At 40.9% G+C, this 12,781-nt stretch overlaps 1 protein-coding gene across 1 annotated transcript; it reads left to right on the top strand.

Moving 5' to 3' along the window:
• LOC106561501 (tripartite motif-containing protein 16) lies at positions 1-12,421 on the top strand. The gene is made up of 6 exons (XM_082957374.1): positions 1-666; positions 2,642-2,737; positions 9,211-9,444; positions 10,059-10,218; positions 10,353-10,403; positions 10,640-12,421. Exons 1-6 carry the CDS (start codon positions 73-75, stop codon positions 11,149-11,151), a joined length of 1,647 nt encoding a protein of 548 aa, XP_082813500.1. The 5' UTR covers positions 1-72; the 3' UTR covers positions 11,152-12,421.
• The last annotated feature ends 360 nt before the right edge of the window (positions 12,422-12,781 follow it).

Below are 12,781 nucleotides of genomic sequence, written 5' to 3'. Positions count from 1 at the left end.
TCTCTTCTGTGGAAACTAAACTGATCTGAGTCTCTGTCTCGTCTGTCTGTGTGAGAGTGAACAACCGTCCCAATGGCTCAGCAGGGAGTTCTGCTGGACCAGGACCAGTTCTGTTGTTCTGTCTGTCTGGATCTACTGAAGGAGCCAGTCACTACTGCCTGTGGACATAATTACTGTAGAATTTGTATTGAGGGCTGCTGGGATCAGGATGTTCTGAAAGGGGTCTATAGCTGTCCACAGTGCAGAGAGACCTTCACTTCAAGGCCTAATCTGAGGAAAAATAACATGTTGGCTGAGCTGGTGGAGAAACTGAGGAAGACAGGACTCCAGGCTGCTCCCCCTCCTGCTCTGTGCTATGCTGGGCCTGGAGATGTGGCGTGTGATTTCTGCACTGGGACCAGAAAGCGGAAAGCCCTCATGTCCTGTCTGGCGTGTCTGGCCTCTTACTGTGAGACTCACCTCCAATCTCACTATGAATCTCCTGCTTTGAAGAAGCACAAGCTGGTCAAAGCCATCGCACAACTACAGGAGAAGATCTGCTCTCATCATGACAAACTGCTGGAGGTTTACTGTCGTACCGATCAGCAGTGTATCTGTTATCTCTGTACAATGGATGAACATGGCCATGATACAGTGTCAGCTGCAGCAGAGAGGACTGAGAAACAGGTAAGACCAGAACAACTTGTTGGTGACTGTCTGATAAACAAAGAATTAAAGATACAGTAGGAACTAAGGCTGTTTGAATATGAGATCATTCAAATTAATTCGATCCACAGCAGAACAAACATGAACACAAACCTTGATTATATAGATATGTTAATTAACCAGGGGCGAAAATCTGATATCAACTTTGGAGGGGACAATTACATTACATTTTCTCAAGAGCAATTCCGGAGGGGGACACCAAAAGTAGTGCTGTAACACATAGCCTACGTTTAATATGGTAAATGTATGTTGAGGAACCAAAGAAATAAGGTGTTTGCCGTACTCCTAACTACCGGTACCCAAAACTACACAACTAATCACAACAGCAATACCATTGCCTTTAACAAATCTTAGTTCAGTCACCAGTTTAAGTTGAGAGTGGGGGTATCCATGGCATTTTCCAATTATGTTCCTATTTTACAAGTAAAAAAAATTGAGAACTTTTCATAATGTTGCCAAACAAAGACTCAACAAACTTACCTGAGTCTCCCTGTCTCTGCCAGTCTGTCCCTGCATATCTGTCCCCAACTCTGCTGTCTGTGTGCCATCTGTTGCCTGCTCTGCCTAATGACATCATTGTGAAACATTTCCATTAGAATTTCATTTCTTTCTTATGAACATTTTATCAACTAGTCTTTGAGATATTAGGCTACTAGGGTTCTTACTTTGCGTTTTGGTGTACTGAAAAATACTCTGATGTCCGTCTTTTTTCTGCCATTTTTCTGCCATTTTTCTACCTGGTTGGCTACACACACACAGTATGTGGGTTATTTACAGTAGGAGATGGGCTTCTATCATCTTATCTTCTATCATTCTATATGGGCTTCGATCTACAAGGTAGCTAGCAAATGTGAAAAGGATTGCAGTGACAAGAGTTGACAGCTGTATGAGTTCACCATTTACACAACATATGCTGCAACCTTTTGTAATTTTAATCGTTTGTTTCATATTGGCTGGCTTCTAACAATAGCTGAATTTGCAAAGCTAGCAAGCACCAATTCAATGGTGTTTGCTATAATCTTTGCTACCCGGGTTAAATAAAGGTGAAATAAAATATATAAATAAAAGTTCCCTTGCGACAATTTAGCTTTTGCAACGAGACCATTAAATATATTTAAAACAATGGTAGAAGAGAGTGTAGTTCTGTTCAGTTTATCGCTAACCTTATCACAGGGACTTTGAAGCACTAACTTACATGCATGCTGATATTGGAATAAATTGACGATAGCAAAGATTCCATCTTTGACGACGCCACATAAATGGAATAGGTACTAGCTAGCTTAATAGTTAATATTTGCGCGCTAGCTCTGCATATTCAGCTAGTGTGTGTGCGCGATTGACTGGATTAACCTCACGTCAGTTACGTGCATTGAGTGCCTTTCAGACAGTAGATATGGCCTCTACGTTACCTCGCAAGCTAAGGAACTGGCAGTGGATCAAACCATTGTGAGGCAAAGGGTGGGGGGGTCGCAATCTTTTGAAACTTAAAAACGAGCTATTAAGTGTCTATAATCAGCACAATTGCTTTCATTGCGTATTATTAATATTATTTAAATTACATAGTTATGTTTCAGTGATATATTGGGGGGGACAAATCATATTTTTCCCAGGATGGGGGGGGTCGTGTGTCCCCCGTCCCCCCGGAATTTCCGCCCCTGATGTTAACCCAGATTCTCCAAATATATCACCATTTTCTAAAGTCAAGCACTATTATCATTCTGAATGCCCTTTTGTAATTTCAAAGTTCAGTCTCAACCCCTTGATACATTTTCGTCTACTGTTAAAACTATAATCATTCACATAGCAACGTAATAATATAATTTCACACAGATACATTTGAATCCTTACTCTCTATGGGCCCTATGTCACATTACTATACTATTGATCTACTGGACAAACAAAGCTTGATAGCTCATTGAAGAGTGATTATCCACAGAGGCAGGTGGGGATGAGTCAGCAGAAGGTCCAGCAGAGATTCCAGGAGAAAGAGAAGGAGCTAAAGGAGCTCCAACAGGCTGTGGAGTCTCTCAAGGTGAGTATTGTTGACCAGAGGAGACACATCATTTCACTTCTCTTCTCCAGTCAGAGAGATAGAGAGAGAGAGGGGCCCCTATCCAATCCCACTGACCCCACTGTTGGGAACAGGCTGTCTGGACCCCTTTCAGAGAATAGACTGCTTAATGTAACTGACAGGATATGAACCCAGGTCTACCGTGGGATAAACCAACATCTTGACCATTACATCAATAGAACATTCCCTATTGGGCCGCCACTGAACCCAGGCGGGGCTACGTAGGGTTAGTTGGCATGGTGTAGGAGCAGATAGGGTCAAAGTAGTGGAATGGGGTAGTGGGTTTTTAATGAGTGTAGGGTTAGTTGGAATGGTGCAGGAGCAGATAGGTTCAAAGTAGTGGAATGGGGTAGTGGGTTTTTAATGAGTGTAGGGTTGGTTGGAATGGTGCAGGAGCAGATAGGGTCAAAATAGTGGAATGGGGTAGTGGGTTTTTAATGACTGTAGGGTTATTTGGCATGGTGCAGGAGCAGATAGGGTCAAAGTAGTGGAATGGGGTAGTGGGTTTTTAATGAGTGTAGAGTTAGTTGGCATGGTGCAGGAGCAGATAGGGTAAAAGTAGTGGAATGGGGTAGTGGGTTTTTAATGAGTGTAGGGTTAGTTGGAATGGTGTTATTTAGTATTATCATAATTTCCCCTTTTCCCATTTTGTATCACAAAGTAAAATAGATTTATATTATAACCCAGTTGGGGGCGGTAATGCAACATATTGGAAGCCAACCGCCGTTAAACTCCAAAGAACAAGAACCGTTATATTATGTCTATGTACAGTGTTGTAACGATGTCTCTCTCTCTCTCATTCCATCACTTCCGTGGTAGTTGGTTGTGTGGGTCTCTGGTTATGAATCGTTTATTACGGATGAACAGATCCCTAAAGAGTTTGTTCGTTTTGGTAAATTTACAAGTGGTTTTCGTTTCGTGGCTCTCGGCTGGGAGTCTCTTTTCATAGACAAGTGTTTGTTTCTTAACTAAATTCAAGGTTAAACAGGGGAGGGGTGGTACACAGGGTTTGTTTAGGGCAGACAAGCGCGACCAGCCGACAGCGGGGGCTAGGGCTAGGCTGGACACTACATTTTAAAACACATTTACTGATAAAACTAGTTAATTGCATCCGACGAGGAGCCCAGTTATATAATATTACCATATGTCCCAGCTGTTTGCCGTAGTTTTGGAGTAAATGCGAAAAAGTGGGGCTTATTTTAGGTCATGTTTCACCCTGCCAGCTCCTATTAGTTGTATTGATAAAACAGGCCTTATTTTAGTTCATGTTTCACCCTGCCAGCTTCTATTAGTTGTATTGAAAAAACAGGCCTTATTTAGGTCATGTTTCACCCTGCCAGCTCCTATTAGTTTTATTGAAAAAACAGGTCTTATTTTAGGTCATGTTTCACCCTGCCAGCTCCTATTAGTTGTATTGAACACTGTGGCACCAACTCAACTTCTGAAAGTTCTATTCCCAGTCCAATCAATCAAATATATTTATAAAGTCCTTTTTACATCAGCAGATGTCACAAAGTGCTGTACAGAAACTCTAACCCTACGAATAACTTATTTTAGCCTGAACCCTAATTCTAGGGTAGGGTAGCCTACAACTATTTTAGTAATAATATTATGTTAGTAAATACCATTTTAGTACTAAATAGCATTTGTTATTTTTTAAATAAAACCTATGTAAGCATTTGCTTTTTATTAGTTATTTTATTATATTTATTATTGCAAGGCAGGCACTTGATAACCTCTCTAGGGTATGTGGGACGAAATCGTCCCACCTAGTCAACAGCCAGTGGAAAAGAGTGGCGCGATTTTCAAATACCTTAGAAATACGATTACTTCAACATATGACTATTTTACACAATTTTAAAGACAAGACTCATTAATCTAACCACATTGTCCGATTTCAAAAAGGCTTTACAACGAAAACAAAACATTAGATTATGTCAGGAGAGTACCCAGCCAGAAATAATCACACACCCATTTTTCAAGCTAGCATATAATGTCACAAAAACCAAAACCACAGCTAAATGCAGCACTAACCTTTGATGATCTTCATCAGATGACACTCCTAGGACATTATGTTATACAATACATGCATGTTTTGTTCAATCAAGTTCATATTTATATCAAAAACCATCTTTTTACATTAGCATGTGATGTTCAGAACTAGCAAACATACCAAAAACTTCCGGTGAATTTACTAAATTACTCATGATAAACGTTCACAAAAAGCATAACAATTATTTTAAGAATTATAGATACAGAACTCCTTTATGCAATCGCGGTGTCCGATTTTAAAATAGCTTTTCGGCAAAAGCACATTTTGCAATATTCTGAGTAGATAGCTCGCCATCACAGGCTAGCTAATTTGACACCCACCAAGTTTGGCGTTCACTAAACTCAGAATTACTATAAGAAAAATTGGATTACCTTTGCTGTTCTTCATCGGAATGCACTCTCAGGACTTCTACTTCATCCACAAATGTTGTTTTGGTTAAAATAATCCGTAGTTGTATTCAAATATCCTCTGTTTTGTTCTTGCGTTCAAGACACTATCCGAACGGTGACGCGCGGACGCGTATCGTGACAAAAAAATTCAAAATACTCCATTACCGTACTTCGAAGCATGTCAAACGCTGTTTAAAATCTATTTTTACGTGATTTTTCTCGCAAATTAGAGATAATATTCCGACCGGGAGACTTCTTTTTCATTCAAAGACTGAAAATGTAAAATGGCCTCTTCACGTGCACGCGCGCACCCGTCTCATTGTTCTCAGATCGACCACTATCCAAATGCGCTACTGTTTTTCAGGCAGGGGCTGCAAAGTCATCATTCAACGTTCTGGCGCCTTCTGAGAGCCTATGGGAGCCTTAGAAAGTGTCACATTACAGCAGAGATCCTCTGTTTTCAATAAAGAGAGTATAGAAAGCCAAGAAATGGTCAGAGAGGGCACTTCCTGTACAGAATCTTCTCAGGTTTTGGCCTGCCATATGAGTTCTGTTATAATCACAGACACCATTCAAACAGTTTTAGAAACTTTAGGGTGTTTTCTATACAAATCAAACAATTATATGCATATTCTAGTGTCTGGGCAGTAGTAATAACCAGATTAAATCGGGTACGTTTTTTATCCGGATGTGAAAATACTGCCCCCTACCCTAAGAGAGGATAAACTACACTAATTTGTTTTATTTTTTAACCTCTCTAGGGTCGGCAGGACGAAATCGTCCCACCTACATAACAGCCAGTGTAATCCTGTGGCGCGTTATTCAAATACCTTAGAAATGCTATTACTTCAATTTCTCAAACATATGACTATTTTACACCATTTTAAAGACAAGACTCTCGTTAATCTAACCACACTGTCCGATTTCAAAAAGGCTTTACAACGAAAGCAAAGCATTAGATTATGTCAGCAGAGTACCCAGCCAGAAATAATCAGACACCCATTTTTCAAGCTAGCATATAATGTCACATAAATCCAAACCACAGCTAAATGCAGCACTAACCTTTGATGATCTTCATCAGATGACACACCTAGGACATTATGTTATACAATACATGCATGTTTTGTTCAATCAAGTTCATATTTATATCAAAAACCAGCTTTTTACATTAGCATGTGACGTTCAGAACTAGCATACTTCTGGTGAATTTACTAAAAATTTACTAAATTACTCACGATAAACATTCACAAAAAGCACAACAATTATTTTAAGAATTATAGATACAGAACTCCTCTATGCACTCGATATGTCCGATTTTAAAATAGCTTTTCGGTGAAAGCACATTTTGCAATATTCTCAGTAGATAGCCCGGCATCACAGGGCTAGCTATTTAGCCACCCAGCAAGTTTAGCACTCACCAAAGTCAGATTTACTATAACAAAAATGTTATTACCTTTGGTGTTCTTCATCAGAATGCACTCCCAGGACTTCTACTTCAATAACAAATGTTGGTTTGGTTCAAAATAATCCATAGTTATATCCAAATAGCGGCGTTTTGTTTGTGCGTTCAAGACACTATCCGAATGGTAAAGAAGGGTGACGAGCACGACGCATTTCGTGACAAAAAATGTCTAAATATTCCATTACCGTACGTCGAAGCATGTCAACCGCTGTTTAAAATCAATTTTTATGCAATTTTTTCTCGTAAAAAAGCGATAATATTCCGACCGGGAATCTGCGTTTAGGTAAAAAGACGAAAGAAAATTAAGCATGGGGTCGACTCGTGCACGCGCCTAAACCCATTGTCCTCTGATCGGCCACTTGCCAAAAGCGAAAATGTGTTTCAGCCTGGGGCTGGAATTACATCATTCAGCTTTTTCCTGCCTTCTGAGAGCCTATGGGAGCCGTAGGAAGTGTCACATTACAGCAAAAATCCTCAGTCTTCAATAAACAGAGTCAAGAAGCTCAAGGAATGGTCAGACAGGCCACTTCCTGTAAGGAATCTTCTCAGGTTTTTGCCTGCCATATGAGTTCTGTTATACTCACAGACACCATTCAAACAGTTTTAGAAACTTTAGGGTGTTTTCTATCCAAAGCCAATAATTATATGCATATTCTAGTTTCTGGGCAGTAGTAATAACCAGATTAAATCGGGTACGTTTTTTATCCAGCCGTGAAAATACTGCCCCCTAGCCATAACAGGTTAAAATAATTTATTTGCTAACTAGGTAAATCACATAAATGCATAACAAACAGTAGATATGGTTACAAGGAAATGATAGGAGAATGTGCCCTAGTGGGCTAAACCAGCATGGCGGCTTGTTAGACAAAAGGGGAGTGGGGGTCAGCTGAGAAGGCACTACAGAGTTGTTAATTATAACAATTGAAATGCTAAACCTTTGCACATGAAGGCTCACTCATTCGGGAATAATTGCAATCAATATATATATTTACGCTCAGTGTGTCATCTGGATCTCTGTTGAAAAGTTTGTTTCTGTTGGAGAGTCTGTACGCCCTCTCTCTCTGTCGTGGTTAGATGGATAGTTCAGAGTGACATTCATTTATGTCGTTATAGAATAGCTGTTTTCGGCGGTTGTCGGTCTTCGCGTTCAATGATACCGAATTCCTAGCTGCAGACTAGTAATTAATATCAAAGACTTGTTCTTATTCTGTCGGTGTCGGTAGTCTAAGAGTTTAACCACGTTGTATGGTTAAAATTCAAAACGAGGTTAAAAGATTCAGCAAGAGAAATGTATGGTCAAACCTTGGCCCTCTCGTTATCGAGGTAAGCTGGTCTGCTCTCAAACCTTGGCCCTCTCGTTATCAAGGTAAGCTAGTCTGGTGATAGAAAACCTAGGTGGGGGTTTTATTCGGGACATAGAAAAAGGCTGTCTCATGACGCCAGGTCCTGTCTATGTCCCTGAGGGCGTGCCAAGGACTTAGTGAAACTTTAAACAGAAATACAATTCTCTCACATTAACATCATTAAATAGCATCCCATCATCTCACAAATAGCTTCATCCTTATTCATTCATTTTATACAACCATTAGATGTAAGTCTCATACCTGAGACTCTTCTATAAACACGGTTATGATAATGTGGCGGTATTGTCTCTCATGATACCAAACGGACCAGTTCGTAGCTGGATTCTTCACCGATCTGTTATACCTTCTCCAGAACATACATGCTGTTCGGTTCTCCAGTTCTGTGAGGTGGAAGAAATTCCTCTGTTCTCTCTATGAATCTCACTCTCTCTTTATACTGTGGCCATGAGGAGAGGGTCTCCTCATAGGAATTTACGACCTCTTCTGACCACAGCAGCCTGGGTGTGGGAGACAGATGTAGGGGGATGGTGCTCGCTGTACCCAAAGAGGGCAACGTCATGACAAGCTGGTGAAACTGAGTCAGATTTGTAGGCCTCCTTGCGCGTTCTGGGATTGATTTGCACTTTTCGCACCAAAGTACGTTCATCTCTAGGAGACAAAACACATCTCCTTCCTGAGCGGTATGATGGCTTCGTGGTCCCATGGTGTTTATACTTGCGTACTATTGTTTGTACAGATGAACGTGGTATCTAGAGACGTTTGGAAATTGCTCGCAAGGAGAAACCAGACTTGTGGAGGTCTACAATTTGTTTTCTGAGGTTTTGGCTGATTTCTTTTGATTTTCCCATGATGTCAAGCAAAGAGGCACTGAGTTTGAAGGTAGGCCTTGAAATACATCCACAGGTACACCTCCAATTGACTCAAATGATGTCAATTAGACTAGCAGAGGCTTCTAAAGCCATGACATTTTCTGGAACTTTCCAAGCCGTTTAAAAACACAGTCAACTTAGTGTATGTAAACTTCTGACTCACTGGAATTGTGATACAGTGAATTATAAGTGAAATAATCTGTCTGTAAACAATTGTTGGAGGGCAGCGTTCTGACTCAAAGCGGTGCAGAGGCTACTGTACATTCGCTCTCTCTTTCTCTTTCTCTCTCTTAACAGCGCTCTGCACAGGCAGCAGTGGAGGACAGTGATCAGATGTTTACTGAGCTGATCCGCTCCATTGAGAGAAGGAGCTCTGAGGTGAAGGAGCTGATCAGAGCCCAAGAGAAGGCTCAAGTGAGTCAAGCTGAAGAACTCCTGGAGCAACTGAAGCAGGAGATAGCTGAGCTGAGGAAGAGAAGCACTGAGCTGGAGCAGCTCTCACACACAGAGGATCATATCCATTTCCTCCAGGTAACTATACTGCCTTGTTACATATGAAATTAACTTAATGTGAAACTATTCATCTCAATCATTATGTTGTCCTCTCTCTCTCCGTCTCTCCCTCTCTCTGTCTGTCCCTCTCTCTGTCCGTCTCTCTCTCTCTCTGTCTTTCTGTCCCTCTATCTCTGTGTCCCTCTCTCTGTCTCTCTCCCTTTCTGTCTCTCTCCCTTTCTCTGTCTCTCTCCCTTTCTCTGTCTCTCTCTCTTTCCCCCTCTCCCTCCCTCTCCCTCTCTCTCTCTGTCCCACTCTCTCTCTCTCTGTCTGCCCGTCCCTCTCTCTCTCTCTCTGTCTGCCCGTGCCTCTCTCTCTCTCTCTGTCTGTCCGTCCCTCTCTCCCTCTCTCTGTCTGTCCATCCATCTCCCTCTCTCTGTCCGTCCCTCTCCCTCTCTCTGTCCGTCCCTCTCCCTCTCTCTGTCCGTCCCTCTCCCTCTCTCTGTCCGTCCCGCTCCCTCTATCTGTCATCTGTCTCTCTCTCTGCCCCTCTCTCTCTCTCTGTCCCTCTCTCTCTTTCCCTCTCTCTCTTTCCCTCTCTCTCTTTCCCTCTCTGTCTCTGTCTCTCTCCCTGTCTCTCTCTCTCTTTCCAGAGTTATCAGTCTCTCTCCAGTATCAGTGTATCATCAGACTTACCCAGCATCGTTGTCCGTCCTCTTCAGTACTTTGGAGATGTGAGTAAGACTGTGTCTGAACTGAGAGAGAAACTAGAAGACTTCCTTAAAGGAGAATTGACCAAGATTTCCACTACAGGTGTGTTGAAAACAATAAGAACATCAACTTTAGACCATTGAAAGTTCCCTACTATTCATATACATGTGGAATATGGTATAATGATAACATTCCCTCTCTCTGTCAATGTGTTTGTGTGTCTGTCGTGAATATAGTGGATGTTGTACTGCCTCCAGAGCCCAAGACCAGAGAACAGTTGTTACAATGTGAGTCTCTTTATTGTGAAGTAACTAACAGTCTCTTTTTACTGACACTCCTAACAATCCCTCTAGAAATATATAGCAATAGTAGATCTAATCAAAGACTGGGTATCTATCTGACTCCTCATATTTCTCTGATTTGATCTCTGCTGTGCTCTAATCAAAGACAGGGTAGATACAGTATCTGACTTAACTTATTGTTCTGACTCCCCTCATTGGTCTCTGCTCTGCTCTTCTCCCAGATTCCTGTCAGCTCACACTGGACCCAAACACAGCACACACACACCTCTCTCTGTCTAAAGGGAACAGAACGGTGACCTGTACAGGCCTAGTCCAACCATATCCTAACCATCCTGACAGATTCACCAACTACTGGCAGGTTCTGTGTAGAGAGCGTCTGTCTGGACGCTGTTACTGGGAGGTGAAGTTTTGTGGGGAGTTGGTTTATACAGCAGTCTCATATAAAGACATCAGCAGAACAGAGTCAGATAGTTTATTTGGAGACAATAACAAGTCCTGGAGTTTACTGTACTATAGAGGTGATTATTGTTTCAGACACAACAATGTTGTGACTAAAGTACCAGGCCCTCAGTCCTCCAGAGTAGGAGTGTACCTGGATCACAAGGCAGGTACTCTGTCCTTCTACAGTGTCTCTGACACATTGACCCTCCTCCACAGAGTCCAGACAACATTCACTCAGCCCCTCTATCCTGGGTTTTATGTCAATGGTACTGCTGAGCTGGTTAAACTGTAGTTGGGTCCACATAGATACTAGTCATGCTGGTGTAGTCTATAGCTGAGCTGGTTAAACTGTAGTAGGGTCCACATAGATACTAGTCATGCTGGTGTAGTCTATAGCTGAGCTGGTTAAACTGTAGTAGGGTCCACATAGATACTAGTCATGCTGGTGTAGTCTATTGCTGAGCTGGTTAAACTGTAGTAGGGTCCACATAGATACTAGTCATGCTGGTGTAGTCTATAGCTGAGCTGGTTAAACTGTAGTAGGGTCCACATAGATACTAGTCATGCTGGTGTAGTCTATAGCTGAGCTGGTTAAACTGTAGTAGGGTCCACATAGATACTAGTCATGCTGGTGTAGTCTATTGCTGAGCTGGTTAAACTGTAGAAGCATCCACATAGTTACTAGTCATGCTGGTGGTGATGGTCCCCAGATGTGATGATTCATTCTGCTCTGTTTTTCTTTCCAATTGATTTATTTCTGATTTGATCTTCAGAGATTTCATCCAGTAAAATGCTTTGTATTAATAGTTTTTAATCTTGTACATTTCCATGAATCATCATGTATGGTGTTGATGTATATTGGTTGTCATTCAGAACCATTGATATGTTTTCTCAGTTGGTTCTCTGTCTCTCTGTAATTCTCTTCAGTGGCATTGAACAGGTAGTATCACTAACTAACTAAACTATATGGAACAGGTAGTATAACTAACTAACTAACTAAACTATATGGAACAGGTAGTATAACTTACTAACTAACTAAACTATATGGAACAGGTAGTATAATTTACTAACTAACTAAACTATATGGAACAGGTAGTTTAACTTACTAACTAACTAAACTATATGTGACGGACACAGATTAATCCTATGTAGTTTTCCTCGGTGGAACAGATAGTAACTAAACAATAAAACCAGCAGATATCTTGACTTGCCACTCAGTATATCAGTAATGTTCAGAATAGTACTTTAATATCATTGGAGATTGATGGTCTTTTTTAATCCACTATCCAGAGACAGGAACAGATTCACCCTCCTGTTGTGTTGGTTTCATGTTAATTCATTCTGTGTTCCCGGTCCAAAATGGCCGCCCCATTATAGCCGATTATAAATCCATAATAATACATATATTAACACCTAATGTTGTGTTAGATCTTTTTATCAGCTGAAGTTCTTGTGAACATTACACGTTTTGATCTTCTATTTACTATTTATGGCCTGTAGGCCTCATTGACCTGAGTTCATACAACACGTTCTGAGTAAATAAAATCATAATGTATGGATTATTCTGACTATAACACATACTCAGATGAAACATATTGTGCTATTTATCACAGACTACTTTGTGTCAAAGTTTAACAACGACATTTGTTTTCAAACCATTTCAAATGTTTAAATAGTGTCACAAAATAACATCTGTTGTGTCCCGTTGTGTCCCGGTGTGATTTGATTAGTAAAGAAAGGACATCGGCCCAAAACTACACATGAAAACTTTACCATATTACAAAATGAGTGTCTGAACACATTAAAGAACAACAGTAACAATAACAGTATTACTAACAATTACAAAAACATTAAAATGTTCACAATCTGTCAATCAATGGTGGCTACATTTTGTGTGTTCTCATGCACATGTTGGACAATAC

Source organism: Salmo salar, chromosome 10, assembly GCF_965601325.2.
Source record: "Salmo salar chromosome 10, fSalSal1, whole genome shotgun sequence".
NCBI lineage: Eukaryota > Metazoa > Chordata > Actinopteri > Salmoniformes > Salmonidae > Salmo > Salmo salar.
The sequence above is the reverse complement of the archived record's forward strand: the minus strand, read 5'-3'. Positions and strand labels throughout refer to the sequence as shown.